The sequence below is a fragment of the Furipterus horrens genome, unplaced genomic scaffold (genome assembly GCF_987537825.1).
Source record: "Furipterus horrens unplaced genomic scaffold, mFurHor1.1.pri manual_scaffold_17, whole genome shotgun sequence".
Classification (NCBI taxonomy): domain Eukaryota; kingdom Metazoa; phylum Chordata; class Mammalia; order Chiroptera; family Furipteridae; genus Furipterus; species Furipterus horrens.
This window is the reverse complement of record NW_028327187.1, coordinates 96,091,942-96,109,745: the sequence shown is the minus strand read 5'-3', so window position 1 is coordinate 96,109,745 and position 17,804 is coordinate 96,091,942. Positions and strand designations below refer to the sequence as shown.

Sequence of the window (17,804 nt, the reverse complement as noted above, 5' to 3'; positions counted from 1 at the left end):
CAGTGAACATGGAGGTACAGAATCTCTTCACCTTAGTGGTTTCATTTTTACGTAAATAACCAATAGTGGAACTGCTGGAGAATGTGGTAGTGTAAGAAACAAGGAAATAGTGACTCCCAAACCGGTAGAAAACCATTAGTAACAAAGGACAAATGTAATTAGAGGGTCTTAAGGGCAAATATAATTAGAGGGTCTCAAGGGCAAATGTAATTAGAGGATCTCTGAGAAGGAAGTTGACAGTATTAGCATATTTACAAATCACAAAACGGGCATTTAGATAATCGCATTAGATTGTAACTCCAGAGTATCCAGCATGGAGAAATGGGGATAAAAGGGAGAGTGAGGGGGGCTTTAGAGGCATTAGGGATAAACGCAGCCAGTTGCCTCTTTTGGGGAGCACATTCTCCTGGCTGAGGGTGCTCCTGACTCTGCAGACTCTGAATAAACGCCTCGCTTTGCTGCTCAAGTCCTGTGTTCCGGTTTTTATTGTGAGCGTTTCTCACAGTAGTTTATAGAAATTCCTTTCTATACTCTCTGCACAGTGGCTGCCTCAATTTATATTCCTCTCAACTCACTCTCGGATAAATAAAATAAGGATTTACAGGTATATAAATTTTTAACTTAGAAAAAGCAAGACTGGAGTAAGGCATACACATAACTGACCAACTTTTACATTTTTCTCCCTATGTTCTGATCCCATTTCTTTTAGTATAAAGTTCTTTCACATTCTCAAGAATACCCCCAATGTAATAGCACGTTGTCTTCTTCAGGAAAACAAAAGTAATTTCAGGATTTTCAACATGCCTGTCAAGGAACAAAACTCTCACTCTTAAACTGGATCCACAGCAGTCAGAGTGTGAGCCCTGTCGTTCATACACGTATACTCTGAACCTAAACAGACTTTGTGTTGCTAGAACACCACTAGAAAATTACCTCAAAACAGAAGTCAACAAGATGTCCGTGCACATCAGGAATACTGGTCAGTAGGAATTCCCATCACTATGTGAAGGCTCCACATCAGACCTCACTCAGGGTGACACAGGCGAGTGGATATGACCCCGGATCAGCCACTGATCTTCCAATGGGACTAAATACTGCTTAGCAATGAGACCTAAGTGCTATGCTATCTCCACCCCCGCTTTAGTTTTCAGTTGCTCCTCAGGAAGTAGAGCATCTCACCCTCTTTGGTAATGTTGGCTTCTTCTACAATCTATAATTGCATGGACCCGTGTATGGTCTTCTTTGCCTAAACATCCCCAGTACAAGCATGCAGACGTCCACAGAGCTCATGCTCCGTTAACGACCGTATGAAATAAAAGCCATGAACCGAGAGGCCTGATTCACTACCGTTTATATTATCAAACATTCTTGAAAAACAGAAGCACACTCAGGTACATATCGTTACAATTGGTACAACGATGCACTAAGTGCAGTTAGCAAACAAGAAATGACCAACTTTATATATGTACCACATCCTCCTTACGCATCCATCTACAGGCGGTCATGCAGTTGGTGTCCTTGTCATGGCTGTAACAGACCAGCTGGGTACAGCACAGGTAACACAGCAAAGAGTATTGTTATAACACATATGGTTCAAATGGGTTGTAGAGCAATGGGGGTGAATACCTTCGAAGTTATATAAATGTCTTATCACTATGTTGTACACCTGAATCCAAATTAACATTCTATGCCAACATTAATTGTATAAACATCTGTAACAAGAGACTAACTTTAACTTTATCTATCTATCCTTTTGTATATCTACCTACTGTTCCCTATTAGGTCAGTGTAAACTTCTTTCACATCGCTAAAGATAGTCCTACCCTAAAGCCGCATTATCTTGTTCTGGATCACAAAAGTGATTGAAGGATTCCCAATTTACATTTCAAAAAGGAAACTTCTACTGCTAACCTGACACACGGCAATAAATGTGTGACCCATGCCATTCATAAACTTACATTCTGAATCCTAAAGAAACATTCTGTCAAAAGCACATTTGCAAATGCAAAAAACCCCACACAGGCAAGTTAACAAGAAAATTTGCATAGTAAGAAACTGTTTCACCGGCCTTTCCCACCAGACTGAAGACTCCATCTAGATGTCACTCAGGGTGAAGGGAGTGGTGAGATGTGGCTGTGGGGCGACCGCCGGCCTTGGAACGGCGGCCAGTCTTATGTTTGGCTTGGGCTCTGGCTTGAGCTCTCTCTTCCTCATCTTTCAAAGCCTCTTCATAAAGGCCTGGGAACGCCGTGAGCTTTGTTTCATTAATCTTGGCCATGAACTCCAGGACTTTCATCTTGCTGGTCTCAGCGTGGGCTCTTGGACCCCATAGGAACTCGTAGCATGGAGGGTAGCTATTGGGCACTCGCCGCTGCACCAGGTATTCTTCCCGCAACAAAACTTGGTTGATCAGCTTCCGGGGTTCCCCAAAAATGAAGTGACATGTTCCATGATAGACGCCTATCATATTCAGGAAATCCCAGATCTCCTCCTCAGTGGCGCGGTTCCCATTCAAGAGGATCACACTCAGAAGAGGCAACAGAATTCCTTTTATAGGAAATCTCCAGCCTGGGCTCAGATTCCCATCGCCGGCGTCATCTTGATCATCGACGAGGGTGTAGAAATCTCCATTGGGCTCTTCTTCTTTCAATTTTAGGCCATAGATCATATCCATCTGCTGAGACGCCTTGCTGAGAATATCCTCAGAAAACTTCTTCCTGTACCATTTGTGTACTACCTTCAACATATCTGCCGTTTTCATGGGCGCCCCCAATTTATAGTGACACAGCAGATACTCGACTAACTTACACGCCTTCTGACTTAGGAGATTAAGGGCAAAGTTCTCAGAGGAAGGTGAGGCCTGGGGGGAACTTCTACTTTTCTCAACATGGCTTTTGGCTTTTCTAGCAGATCTTCTGCGTGAAACACGTGCAGCGGCACTGGTGGTGTCTGGGGCACTCGAAGGTGCCTGGAGAGGTGCAGCACCAGTGGAGCCAGAGGGCGTGTCCCCCAGAACGGAAGAGGAGCAGCAAGCAGCGTCTTCTTCCTCCCCTGCAGCGGCCCCAGCATCCTTAAGACTTTGGGTCTCAGCTCTCTTCTGGCAGCGTTTCTTAGGAGCACGCAGCTTACTCTTGTGACCACGAGGCATGATGGCTGTTGTTCAGGACAGCAGACAAGAGTGAGGGCCAATGGACAGGTGATTTAGGCACCTGCTGGAGGAAAAATGAGAAGAGTGAGCACCTTCAACAGGTAGATTCAACCTTGGTTTTCATTTTTATTTTTTTGAAGGAAGCCTCTGTAGGCTTCCTTGAGGGTATTACTCCGGAGACCGGCAAGGCTGCTGATTCAGGTCAGGCGCCGGTTATGAATCCCATCAAAAAGCCAGAAAACCATTAGACAGAGTCCCATGCTGCCTCCTACTAGCTGTGCTTCGATTTTATCAAGTGACTGCAGGTAATATCACTGTATCCCTGTTTTTGGCATGTGGGATCCCCTCAGTTTACCTTTAGTATTATCATGTCACTTTTAGTATTATCATATCATATTATCATTTAGTACTAGTATTACCTTTAGTATTACCATCCCCTGGGGACCTGCCTCTCTGCTACTCTGTAGTTGAGAGCTCATTGCTCCCTGGGACCCAGAAGGAACCGGAGGGAGCCTAAGTCCACCTCAGTATCTTCGTATCTGTAGCTGAGAGTTTAGTGGCTCTGCTCTTTCCCGAGTTCATGCGGATCCTCGCCTGTCAGTCAAGCTCCTCACCTTGGCTCCTTGTGAGGAACTGGCACGTCTCCACTTCCTTTAACTGGTGGCTGGACCTACAGACTAAGGATCTCACGTCCCTTAGACCTGAAATAAATGAAAAGAAGCTCAATATGCCAGCCCATCTGTGACATAACCTGGGTTGGCAGTTAAAGGCTGGGAGGGACTCCTTGAGGTCTGCTTTATTCAGGGTTATTCGGTCGCTTCACCCTTCTCTCACGTCCACAGTGGGGCTCCTGACTGCACACTGTAAGATCTGGCCTCCCTGAGACCCAGTAAGAGGATATGAAGTTGAACTTATGTCACCAAAGCACGTCCCCAAGAGTGAGGGCTGCTGCAAGTACGTTAAGGTCCTACCGATGTTGGTTCCAAATGAAACCGCAATTCAAGGTCTAAATTAGATTCCTGGTAGGGTCATGATGTCGTTTTCTCTGCTAAACTGACGTGACTCCCTCAGTTCCCTGTTTCCCCTAAGTGGTGACCGATGGGCTTGGCATCTATCCCTGACGTCACCTAGCACGGAAAATAGGGAGCACTCTTTTGTGCCTACTCTGTACGGTTTGGCACATGACCACAATCCATAATGGTCTCGCCGTGGAAAGTGGCATAAATGAAACCCTGCCACCCATGACAGGTGGTTTGCCCCCTTCGACCTCATCGGTCCCCTCCCTGGGATGGCCTAGGAAGAAATGAGTGCAAATCATCGTGGCGACATGCCCCATCTCCCTGATGTGGAAACAGGGCAGAGGTGTCCAGTGGCCCCCAGTTTCTGGACAAGTTCCCCCAACCTCTTCAATATCACAACCCTGAGTGCCCTTAGGGACTGGCTCCTCTTTTCTGAAGTGGGCTCGGCCACTAAACCAAGGCCCTCACATCCCTGACACCACTGCGTGAGGAAACTGGGCCCAGGTCGTCCTGACAAATTACAGGCGGCCGTTCTGCTAAATTTGGGAGTTGGCGGCCGCAGCCCTCCCCTCCCTTAGTTCTCGCTAGAGGGAAGAGTACTTGGTGTTTTCTCCGGCTCCTCTGCCTGGTGCCTCCTAGAGATGAGAGTGGGGCTGATGTGGCGTGCGGCCCCCACTTGAGGATAGAAGGGGGCTCTCAAGTACTCAGGGCCCTCATCCTGAGAGCAATGCAGCCCTACATGGCGTCGCCTGCGGAATGGGCTACGCCCGTAGAACAAGGAAAACCTTCTCACAAACACACTTGGGGCCTAGCTCAGTCCGACGGCTCTGCTGGGGCCTCTCGGAGCCGCACGGCAGGGTGGGAGGATGGAAAGGGCCCACTTTCGCTCTCGCAGGGCTGCACTCAGGTCCTCACCTTGACTCGAGGCCCGTCCGAGAACCCACGCTCAGCCGGAAAGCAGCCGGACGCGCCTGCCAGGAAACGCCCCCGCACTGAATCGGAAATCGGTGGGTCTTATCCAGCAAGGCTGTCCAGGGCGCCTGAAAACTGAGACCGGTACCGGGTTCCGTGGGACCCCATTGTTTATGAGCTGGTGGGCCCTAGGTCCTCACTCACGGTCCGCACTCTTGTGTGTCCAGAGCCCGGGCTCCTCCCCCCTGTGAGCCCGGTGGGCCTGGCCGCACACCAAGTCCTCACTTTGCTGAGTTCCAGTGCGGCAGTTGGGGCGGACTGCTTCTTCTGTGCGCGCTGGGCCTTAGAGGCCTGCCCGGGGAGACGGGACCCCGTGAGGCTCCCACTGAGTGGCGGCGATCCCCTCCTTTAACGCTCAGTGTCCTCGCCTTGCCTCGGTTATGTGCAAGACTCCTGTCTTTGCACAGTTGGCCTGGGATCCAAGTCTCCAAGTAGGCGAGACCCTTCCCTCCCTGAGACCACCCACGTAGATTGCGTGGACTCCTCAGTGGTAGCGCTGCTGGGTCCGCCACAGCTAAGGAAAGTCCTGGAGCCTCTGCGGCTTGTCGGCTTTTGCGGTGCTCCCTCTGGTTTTGGCACGTCCCCTCGTAACACTCAGAATATCGCTCAGAAGGATTTCTGCTTGAGACCCACTCCTTCCCCTGCCAAACAGAAACCGCACACAGTACACGGAAGCCCTCACCTCCCTGACACTTGTCAGGCTCAAATCCGCCTGACGTCTCTGCCAGGGGCTTCCCAGGGATGACAACAGAGATTCTGTGAGACCTCCTTTCAGCCTGTCGGTGCTACCCTTAGTCCACTGAAGGGTCTGTACTTCGACTGATGACCAGTCCTGTAACTTTGGCCTTTGCTTTCCTAACTCTGCTCATCTTCCATTAATGCCCCACTTCCTGAGAATTCCAAGTTCAAAATCAGAGTGATCCTCATACGATCATGGTCTTTCGAGGCCTACGACAACACACAACAAGGGTGCGACTCCAGTTCCTCACTGTTCTGGCTGGTTCTCTCTAGTCTTCCTTACCTAAGATCTTCACCTTGTCAGAGCCTCAGATTCCTTCTACTGAACCGAAGGAACACTCCTCGGGTTTTGTTTGACCCCTGTATTTTGGACTGATTGTTTCCTAAATTCAGTCATGGGAATCGTCAACTTGGCTCCTGTCTCTGGATTAAAAACTTCCTGAGAAATGATGCCTCCCTGCAAACACATGACCAGTTTCCTTAATGCAAATTTGCAGGAATGAGCCAGCATTCCATGACTGATGTAAAACTAGGAAACGGCAGCACAAAGCGGAGCCCAGGAAATGTGCTGTGCTGTCAGAGAAAAGAAAGTTGATACATCCTTGCTCTTCACCGGCCAGGTTTAGGGAAGTTCTCAAGGATCCACTTTCTCCCTAGAAGGACAGAGCTAGAGGTTTGTGAGACCCGACCGATCTTTCTAGGGTTTCTGAGTTTGCAAGCGTAGATGACCATATTGTCCCTGAGACTGATCTCTTCTCTCCTCCATGCGTATCTCTTATTTATTTAGGTAAGTCTATACTTTGCTAGGTAAACCAATCCAGATGTTTGGTCCCAGGGTCCTCCTTTCTGTCACTTTAGGTACATTTTGGAGTAGGAGAACTAAGTGAATTAAGCCACCCAAGGTCAGCTGGGTGGCGTGCGCCAGTGTGAGCTCTGGGCAACTCCAGAACAGGGAGTCTAGTCCCAGCGCTGCCAGTTATTCACTGTGTGACCTCAGGTACATTAGCAGACTCTGTGAGTCCGAGGTTCTGCATTTGCGAAGGGGGTTTGTTAAGGCCTGTATGGCAGTGCTTATGGATTGCGGTTACTGTATGTACAGCACGTGGCACGGTGTGTGGAATGCTTTTATCTTTTGCACAATGTCTGTTATGTCCATGATTAAGATTATTTTGCCCTGAGAAAAATACTACTCAACTTAAAGAAATCCAGTAGATATCTGAGAACGTGCGACCGTTCAGGTCATGAAACACCAAATTAGGACAAAATGTTCTTTTTTTTTTTTTTTTTTTTTTAGAGTTCAGTTTTATTGAATGTGTTACAAGAGGTTTAGTCAAAAAGACCAAAGCCCATGTCATCATCAGACTCCTCCGATTCTTCTTTCTTTGCTTCGACTTTCTTTTCCTCAGCTGGGGCAGCAGCAGTGGAGGGGGCAGGACCTCCTGCTGGTGCAGCACTAGCTGCTGGGGCAGGTCCACCAGCCCCTACATTGCAGATGAGACTCCCAATGTTGACATTGGCCAAAGCCTTTGCAAACAAGCCTGGCCAGAAAGGTTCAACATTTACACCAGCTGCTTTAATGAGGGCATTGATCTTATCCTCCGTCACTGTTACCTCATCGTCGTGCAGGATAAGGGCCGAGTAGATGCAGGCGAGCTCCGAGACGGAGGCCATGGTATAGGCGAGTGCTCGGCAAGCGCTGCCGGGCGTGGTGCTAGTCGCCGGATGAAGTGAGGGCCTCACCCCAACGCGGCCTTAGCTTCCTCGGAAGAACCGAGCACCTTAACGGCAGCTGGGGAAAAAAAGGACAAAATGTTCTTAACAAAGAAACTCTGAGTAAATTTTCCCCCATTAAATCACATTTTGAGTGTAGGTGTTTTACAGCTCAATACCACTCAGATCTTCTAAAATTTTCTTCAAAGTCTAAGTGTTTTTCCCACCTAGCTGCCCTTTCATACAAACCTCCCCTACCTTCATTAATTTCACCGTCTCCTAAAATCTACAATTACATTTTGACAAATGAGAACACCACCAAAATGACAAAAGATTTTGAATGCTGTTTTAATAGAATGGGCTATGACTCCCTTATCCACAGCAGGGAGTGCCAGCCCAATGGCTGCTGAGTTTGCAATCACAGATTATCACCCTTATTCCGCAGAAACTCTCTGGAGTTGACGTGCAAAAAACTGCTAGTGTGCGCATTGTGGTCACGTGCACTTGGCCCGGAGCACATGACGCCTTTCAATGCTGTTCAACGTGGAGATTCTCTCTGGTTTTCTCCTCACTACAAAGTAACTGCTAAAGGGAGTTTTCCATTCTGGGAGTAAGTGTCTTACCTATGATACCCACTATCTGAGGGTCTGGCCCCTGCTCACCGTTATCCCAGCCTCATCTAGCCCATCTTGCCATGAACGACACATTACCTCTCAACACACCACTTTCTGTTTCCGGTTCTCTAACTTCCTTGCCTTACAGCCTCTGCACTAGACCCCTCATCTGGAACCTCCCTCCCTGCTTCTGACTCCTTCATTGTACTGGTCCTTTAAGTCCCATTGAGTATCTCACCACGTTTTTTTACCTGAAAGTTGTTTTTAGACTCTAAATCCTATGGGCAGCGTAGGTAGGCTCTTATTTTTCTCACAACTCCTAGTATTAGCCAGGAGCCTTTTAAACAGCACATGCTTAATGAATGTTCAGATTTGTAAAAGAGTGAGCGTATGAAAAGTCAAACTTACTATGATTTAATTTCTTCTCCATTCTTGAATAAGCTGAACCCATCTAGATCCATACACTGCAATTTTACAAAGAAACTGAAAGGAATGAAACAAACCAAGAATTGATTAAAGTTTATATATTGTTTTCACATCTCATGATTACACGGACTTCCCTGTGAGGTAACTTCCTTTTTCACAAAAATCCATATTCCAATGTTATGCTATCTTGTTCTGAAAATAGCAAATTATCCAAGGATTTTCAATTTGTTACATAATAGCAGAATTCCTATTTTTCAGCCAGATAATCACCAGTAAATGTGTGGTCCATGACATTCATAAACAGGTTTTGGGGGTAAATAATCCTCTAATTGAAAGTAACGCCATTTAAAGTAGAAAGAAACAAAAAGGACAAATCTCCAATTTACCCATATTGTCGTCGGCAGCCGTCCGTCTCGAGAGACGATGGCGTAGCTTCTTGAGAGTCTATCTGCACCGCCGAGAATGGCTGTGCAGTCCGACTCGGGAGTGACAATCCCTGCCGCACTTGGTACAGGTGAAGGCAGATGGCCGTTGTTGCTGCTGTTGACGCTGCTTCCGCCTCGATCTTTTCTGGACCGCCTCCTCGTTGCGCGCAGCCTCTGCCCGTGACGTACCTTGCCTGACCGCGAGCCTCCAGGCTAGGCGGTCGTCTGCTTGAACTTCCCATGTGTTGAGGTTGATGGAGCATTGTGTCATGTCCTTTTTGCAGATGTCTTTGAACCGCAGTTTTGGGCGCCCTGTCATCCTCTTGCCTTCTGCTAGCTCGCCGTAGAGGAGGTCTTTGGGGATACGGCCTGCATCCATTCTTTTGACATGGCCGAGCCACCTGAGGCGTCTCTCGCTAAGAACTGCATGCAAACTGCTCATATTGGCTCGCTTCAGCACCTCGGTGTTGGGGACCTTATCCTGCCAGGCGACATGCAGGACGCGTCGCAGGCACCTCATGTGGAAGCTGTTGAGTTTCCTTTCGTGCCTTGCATAGGTGGTCCACGTCTCGCTGCCATAGAGGAGAGTGCTGAGTACGCAGGCTTGGTAGATGCGCAGTCTGGTTTTCTCAGTGAGGCTGGAATTGTTCCACGCTCGCCGGTTCAGTCTGGCCATAACTGTGGCTGCCCTGGCGATTCTCCGGTTGACCTCCAAGTCGACTGACAGAGAGCTCGAGATGGTGGACCCGAGGTAAGTGAAGTCGTTGACAACCTCCAGGGTGTATCCGTCGATGGTGATGCATGGGGGAGTCCCTGTGCCTTGAGCCATAACATTCGTCTTCGTCAGGCTGATGGCTAGTCCGAACTCCTTGCATGCGTGGGAAAGGCAAGTGACTAGCTGCTGGAGTCCCTCTTCGGAGTGTGATGTCAAAGCTGCGTCGTCAGCGAAGAGCATCTCACGGATGAGCACCTCTTTGACTTTGGTCTTGGCTCGTAGACGGGCCAGGTTGTAGAGCTTGCCATCGGATCTGGTGTGAATGAAGACACCCTCGCTGCAGTCCTTAAAGGCGTATTGGAGGAGCATGGAGAAGAAGATTCCGAAGAGCGTAGGCGCGAGGACGCAGCCCTGCTTTACTCCGCTGCTGACTGGGAAGGCCTCAGAGGTTGCGCCGTTGTAGGACACCGTGCTGTGCATGTTGTCGTGAAAGGACATGACCACAGCAAGCAGATGTGGTGGACAGCCAATCTTCCATAGCAAGCTGAAGAGTCCGCTTCGACTGACCAGATCAAACGCCTTCGTGAGGTCAATAAAGGCGAGGTAGAGTGGTTTATGCTGCTCGTGACACTTCTCCTGCAGCTGGCGTAGGGAGAAGATCATGTCCACTGTTGATCGGCCAGCTCTGAAGCCACACTGGGACTCTGGGTAGACGCGGGAAGCAAGGGTCTGCAGGCGGGCAAGAGCGACCCGGGCGAATACTTTGCCGACGACGCTGAGGAGAGAGATGCCCCGGTAGTTGTTGCAGTCGCTGCGGTCTCCTTTGTTCTTGTACATGGTGATAATGTTGGCGTCTCTCATATCCTGGGGGATGTAACCCTCCTTCCAGCAGAGACAGAGTAGATGGTGGAGCGGCTGTAGCAGGACTGGTTTCCCGCTCTTTAGGATTTCTGGAGGGATTCCGTCGCTTCCTGGTGCTTTCCCGCAAGCGAGGCGGTCGATGGCTTTGCCGAGCTCTGCCGCAGTAGGTGGGGTGTCTAGCTCCTCCATGACTGGTAGGTCTGGGATGGCGTTAAGAGCAGTGTCTGTTACGGTGTTCTTCGTTGCGTACAGCTCGAGGTAGTGCTCGGTCCACCGCCGCATTTGCTGTTCCTGGTCAGTGATGACCTCACCTGTCTTGGACTTAAGGGGGGCGATCTTGGAGGGGATTGGGCCTGTTGCCTTCTTGATACCCTCATACATTCCTCGTGCGTTGCCTATATCGGCGGCTTCCTGAATGCTTCTGCACAGGTTTAGCCAATAGGTGTTGGCACAGTGGCGGGCGGTCTTCTGGACTTTGTTCCTGGCAGCCCGTAGAGCTTGAAGTGTACTGGGAGTGGGCGTGACCTTGTAAGCCAGTAGGGCCTTCCTCTTAGCCTCGATCACGGGTTCCATTTCTTCCCAGTGAGCCTCGTACCAGTCAGCGTTCTTCCGCTCTTTCTTCCCGTAAGCAATAATGGCGGAGTTGTATATGGCGTCGCGGAGACGTGGCCAATTGGATTCGATAATGTCATCTGCCGCCACTCCCTTGCCGAGTGCATCTTCCATCTTGTTGATGAATTGCTGGGTCTTAACTGGGTTGCTGGCACAACTGGTGTTGATGCGTGGGCGACCCTTCATCTTGGAGTGGTGCAACCTCTTCGGCATTATGTGCACCTTGCTTACCACGAGGGCATGGTCCGTGTCGCAGTCTGCACTGTGGTAGCTGCGGGTGAGGAGGGTGCTGCCAATATCCGTTCTTCTGGTGATGACGAGGTCAAGCTGGTGCCAATGACGGGAGCGGGGGTGCCTCCATGACACCTGGTGGATCTCTTTGCACTTGAAGAATGTGTTTGTCACGCACAGGCCGTGGTGACACAAAAGCTCAAGCAGTCGCTGACCATTCTCATTGATCTTTCCTCTCCCAAAGTTTCCAAGGCAGGTGGGCCAGGCCCTGTGGTCGGCTCCTACTCTTGCGTTGAAGTCTCCAAGGAGATAGAGAGCGTTACTTCTGGGAATCTTGGATACCCATATTGTACAGGAGCACAAAGATGTTATGCACAGTGCTCTCAGGAGCCCCACCTTGGCTCCTCACTGGTTAGAAGAGTGGCTGCTTTCCAGAACCACATGTGAAGACTCTACCTCAGCCTTCACTAGGATGGGAGAAATTGCTGGACATACTCTGTACAGCAAACTGGCCATGGCTGTGGTAGGGGAGCCCTGGCTGCAGCTCTGATTCTGACACTGTCTCTCTGTCTCTGTCTCTGTCTCCTGTCTCTGTCTCTGTCTCAAAACCTCTTCATAATAAAATGGAATGGCACTGGGCATGATATAAGGGACATTAGCCAAAACCTCACAAATTATTTGTATACATGAGAAAACATCCCATATCAATAACAGAGATCATACTCATTCTTTTTCATAAGTATACATTGTGGACATACCATGATATAATAAAATCAATATATTGAAGAGAATTTGTGTTTGCTTCTATTGTTGCGGGCTTGGCTTATATTTCGGTTAGTCTTAAAAGCATGGAATTACTGGGTCACAAGTAAGTGCATAGTTTTCAAGTATATTGTCAAATTCTTCAAGGTCACATTTTGATAATTTTACATCAATGTTCTTAATACTGGAAATAGTATTTTAAAGTAATATAAAGTAAAATATTGTCATACTTGTTTCATAAAAAATGTCTGAAGGTTTTGTTTCAGTTTTCATGATCTGGAAGAATTTGTGTCATGATGTGTATACGTGCAGTAGTGAAAGAATAATGTAACCAACGCCCCATGCACACTTTTCCCAGCTTCGACGAAATCAAAACATGTTCAACATTGTTTCATCTATATCCACCCTTAGCCCAGGTTATTCTGAGGCAAGCATCAAGGACAATATTTATCCTACCATGAACATTCAGAAAGTAAAGCTCCTAATTATACACATAACCACAATACCGCAAGGACTCTGGCAGTCAGAATCCCAAGATGGCCTACCGGATTCCTGACTCATGGTGTACATCTTCCAGTTATTCATCAAACACTAATTGAGGTACTGCTATGAGGAATTTAGGAGATGTAATGGGGGTCCCAAATCCGATACTCTTAAAAGGGGGATATTATCCTCCACAATCTAGACATAGTGTTGTGAGTCCTTACATGGAATGGGGCTTTTCCTGGCCAAAGAAATCTGAAGTCTGAGGAGGCTGTTTCCTTCTTTGCTTTGAAGATGGAAGGAGCTGCATAGCATAGCAAAGACCTAAGGGTGACCCAAAAATGACCCCTAGCCAACAGCATGCGTGTAAATGCAAACCTTCATCCTTCAATTTCCGGTACGTGAATTCTGCTCCAAACTTGCGTGGTAGTGGATGGAGCTTCCGAGGTCCATGTGAGAACCCAGCTGCCTGATACATTATTTCTAGAAATTCAGATATCTGACCTACAGATGCAGCTACTGTGTGCCCTCAATTCTGACCTAAGGAGCTGTGAGATACTAAAAGTCTGTGGTTTGAAGCTCTGAAATTTGCAGTAGTTTGTTATAGGTAACGGATCAACACTAACTTTTTATGTAATTATTTTTTCCCTTCCTGTAATTAGAACTTTTCAGGTGTCTCTAGGGCAGCTTTCACACAGGTAGTACAGTATTACTATTATTGTTTGTCCTGTACATGACATGCCCCGTCTTATTTCATTCATAACTGGAAATGTGTAGCTTTTGGCCATCTCTCACCCTCACTTCTGGCAACCAACATCGGTTCTCCATATCTGAGTTCACTTGCATGTGCGTGTCATGTATTTTAAAGGTCCCACATACGGATGATACTATATAGTATTTGTCTTTTGCTGCAAGTTGCAAGAACACCCCTTGAATATTACTATATATTTCACTTACTATAATGTCCTCGAGTTCTTCGCGTGCTTTCCCAAATGGGAGGACTTCTTGTGTTTGTGGCTGACACATCGTGTGTGCGTTTGTGTGTGTGTGTTCGTAAGGTTGTGTATCACTTTTACTTTATCCATTTATGCAGCAGCAGGCCGTAGGTTGTTTCCATGTCTTGGAGATAATATTGCAGTGAACATGGGGATAGAGAAATAGAAGTTCGTGTTCCTTACAAAAATACCCAATAGTGGAACTGCTGGAGTGTGACAGTTTAACTTTTAAGTCTTTAAGGAATATCTGCACAGTCTCCCACAGGGGCTACACCAATTTATATTTCCCTCGACTGATTCACTGGTAAATAAAGGCCACCCAGGTATATGAAGATTAAATTTACAAAAAGCAAAACTGGAGTAAGGCATACACATAACTGACCAACTTTTACCTTCTTCTCCCTAGGTTCTGATCCCATCTCTCTGAGTGTCGCTTTTCATGATCCCAATGTAATGGCACACTGTCTTCTTCAGGAAAACAAAAGGGATTTAAGGATTTTCAGCGTGCGTGTCGAGGAACAAAACTCTCGCCCTTAAATTGGATCCACAGCAGTCAGAGTGTGAGCCCTGTCGTTCATACACTTATACTCTGAACCTAAACAGACTTTGTGGTGATAGAACACTGCCGGAAAATTACCTCAAAATAGAAGTCAACAAGATGTCCGTGCACATCAGGAATACTGGTCAGTAGGAATTCCCATCACTATGTGAAGGCTCCACATCAGACCTCACTCAGGGTGACACAAGCGACTGGATGTGACCCCGGATCACCCATTGATCTTCCAATGGGACTAAATACTGCTTAGCAATGAGACCTAAGTGCTATGCTATCTCCATCCCCTCTTTACTTTTCAGTTGCTCCTCAGGAAGCAGCGCATCTCACCCTCTTTGGTAATGTTAGCTTCTTCTACAATCTATAATTGCATGGACCCGTGTGTGGTCTTCTTTGCCTAAACATCCCCAATGCAAGCATGCAGACTTCCACAGAGCTCATGCTCCGTTGACGACTGTATGAAATAAAAGCCATGAACCGAGAGGCCTGATTCACTACCGTTTATATTATCAAACATTCTTGAAATACAGAAGCAAGTTCAGGTACGGAGCTTTACAATTCACATAACAATAGACTAAATGCAGTTAGCAAACAAGAAATGACCAACTTTATATATGTACCATATCCACTTTATGCATCCATCTTCAGATGGTTATGTAGCTTGTATCCTTGTCATGGCTGTAACAGACCAGCTGGGTACAGCGCAGCTAACATAACAAAAAGTATTGTGATAAGCACATATGGTTCAAAGGGGTTGCAGAGCAATGGGCCCGAATACCTTCGAAGTTATGTAAATATCTCATCACTATGTCGTAAACCTGAATCCAGATTAACATTCTATGCCAACAATAACTGAATAAACATTTATAACAAGTGACCAACTTTTACTTTATCTACCCTTCTGTATATCTACCTACTGTTCCCTATTAGGTCAGTGTAAACTTCTCTCACACCGCTGAAGACAGTCCTACCCTAAAGCCGCATTATCTTGTTCCGGATCACAAAAGTGACTGAAAGATTCCCAATTCGCGTTTCAAAACGGAAACTCCTACTGCTAACCTGACACACGGCAATAAATGTATGACCCATGCCATTCGTAAACTTACATTCTGAATCAAAAAAACATTCTGTCAAAAGCACATCTGCAAATGCATAATGCCCCACATAGGCAAGCTAACAAGAAATTTTGCATATTAAGAAACTATTTCACCGGCCTTTCCTTTCCCACCAGACTGAAGACTCCATCTCGATGTCACTCAGGGTGCGGGGAATGGCGGGATGTGGCTGTGGGGTGACCACCGGCCTTGGAACGACGGCCGCTCTTACGTTTGGCTTGGGCTCTGGCTTGGGCTCTGGCTTGAGCTCTTTCTTCCTCATCTTTCAAAGCCTCTTCATAAAGGCTTGGGAACGCAGTGAGCTCTTTTTCATTCATCTTGGCTATGAACTCCAGGATTTTCATCTTGCTGGTCTCAGCATGGGTTCTTGGACCCCACAGGTACTCGTAGCGTGGAGGATCTGTGTTGGGCACCCTCTGGTACACCAGGTATTCTTCCTGCAACAAAACTTCGTTGATTAGCTGCCTGGGCTCCCCAAAAATGAAGTGATGTGTTCCATCATAGACACCTATCATATTCAGGGAATCCCAGATCTCCTCCTCAGAGGCACGGCCCCCATTCAAGAGGATCACACTCAGAAGAGGCAACAGAATTCCTCTTACAGGAAATCTCCAGCCGGGGCTCAGATTCCCATAGCCAGTGTCATCTTGATCATCGACGAGGGTGTAGAAATTTCCATTGGGCTCGACTTCTTTCAATTTTAGGCCATAGGCCAGATGCATCAGCTCAGAGGCCTTGCTGAGAACCTCAGAATAGTTCTTCCTGTACCATTTGCGTACTATCTTCAGCATATCCGCCTTTTTAATGGGCGCCCCCAGTGTATACTGACACAGCAGGTACTGTACCAACTTACACGCCTTCTGACTTAGGAGATTTAGGGCAAAGTTCTCAGAGGAAGGTGAGGCCTGGGGGGAACTTCTACTTTTCTCAACATGGCTTTTGGCTTTTCTAGCAGATCTTCTGCGTGAAACACGTGCAGCGGCACTGGTGGTGTCTGGGGCACTCGAAGGTGCCTGGAGAGGTGCAGCACCAGTGGAGCCAGAGGGCGTGTCCCCCAGAACGGAAGAGGAGCAGCAAGCAGCGTCTTCTTCCTCCCCTGCAGCGGCCCCAGCATCCTTAAGACCTTGGGTCTCAGCTCTCTTCTGGCGGCGTTTCTCACGAGCACGCAGCTTACTCTTGTGACCACGAGGCATGATGGCTCTTGTTCAGGACAGCAGACAAGAGTGTGGGCCAATGGACAGGTGATTTGGGCACCTGTTGGAGTGAAGATGAGAGGAGTGAGCACATTCAACAGGTAAATTCAACCTTAGGTGTTTGTTTTTTGTTTTTTTGAAGGAAGCCTCTGTAGACTTCCTTGAGGGCATTACTCCAGAGACCCCCCCAAGGCTCCTGCTTCAGCTCAGTCCCCGGTTATGAATCCCATAGTGGAGCCAGAGAACCGTTACACAGAGTCTCAGGCTGCCTCTTACTAGCTGTGCTTTGATTTTATTCAAGTGACAGGAAGTGAATCAGCGTATCCCCCGTTGTTTGGCACGTGGGACCCCTCAGTTCACCTTTAGTATTATCATGTAAACTCTGGGCAGAGCCTGGGCGTCTGCCTCTCTATTACTCTGACGTGGACACCTCAACGCTCCCTGCGACCCAGAAGGAACTGGAGGGGAGCATCAGTCCCCCTTTGTATCTGGGGACGCCAGCGCTGAGAGCTTAGTGGTTCCACTGTTTCCTGAGCTCATGCGGATCCTCACCTGTCAGTCAAGCTCTTCACCTTGGCTCCTTGTGAGGAACTGGCACGTCTCCACTTTCTTTACTGGTGGCTGGACTTCCAGACTAAGGATCTCACCTCTCTTAGACCTGAAATAGAGAAATGAAGAGGAAGCTCAATCTGACAGTCCATCTCTGACATAACCTGGGCTGGCAGGTAAGGGTTGGGAGGGACTCCTTGAGGGCCGCTTTATTCAGGGTCGTTCGGTCGCCTCACCCCTCTCCCACATCCTCAGTGGGGCTCCTGATGGAGAACTGCACACAGTAGGATCTGGCCTCCCCGAGACCCAGTAAGAGGATATGAAGTTGGACTTAATGTCACCAAAGCACGTCCCCAAGTGTGTGGGCTGCTGCACGTAGGTTAAGGCCCTATGGTGGTTGGTTTCAAATGGAATCGCAATTCAAGTCTAAATTAGACTCCTGCCGGGGTTATAATTTCTCTCTCTCTCTTTGCTAAACTGTGGGGACTCCCCACACTGCCCTGTTCCCTTTAGGTGGTGACCAATGGGCCTGACATCTATCCTTCATGTCACCTAGCACGAGAAATAGGGAGCATTCTTTTGTCACCACGTTATGCTGTGGCACATCACCACAGTCCTGAACGGTTTCTCCGAGAAAGGTGGCGTAAATGAAACCCTGCCACCCATGACAGGTGGTTTGCCCC

At 48.0% G+C, this 17,804-nt stretch overlaps 3 protein-coding genes across 3 annotated transcripts; all 3 read right to left on the bottom strand.

The window, feature by feature from the left end:
• Window positions 1-2,101: 2,101 nt before the first annotated feature.
• Window positions 2,102-3,148, bottom strand: LOC149991651 (melanoma-associated antigen B4-like). The gene has a single exon (XM_090264131.1). The coding sequence runs from the start codon at window positions 3,146-3,148 to the stop codon at window positions 2,102-2,104; it is 1,047 nt and encodes a 348-aa protein (XP_090120257.1).
• Window positions 3,149-7,163: 4,015 nt separating this feature from the next.
• Window positions 7,164-7,673, bottom strand: LOC149991650 (large ribosomal subunit protein P1). Its single transcript, XM_090264569.1, has one exon. It carries the CDS (start codon window positions 7,546-7,548, stop codon window positions 7,204-7,206), a length of 345 nt encoding a protein of 114 aa, XP_090120695.1. The 5' UTR covers window positions 7,549-7,673; the 3' UTR covers window positions 7,164-7,203.
• A 7,843-nt stretch (window positions 7,674-15,516) lies between these two features.
• On the bottom strand, window positions 15,517-16,572 carry LOC149991649 (melanoma-associated antigen B4-like). The gene has a single exon (XM_090264130.1). It carries the CDS (start codon window positions 16,570-16,572, stop codon window positions 15,517-15,519), a length of 1,056 nt encoding a protein of 351 aa, XP_090120256.1.
• Between the last annotated feature and the right edge of the window lie 1,232 nt (window positions 16,573-17,804).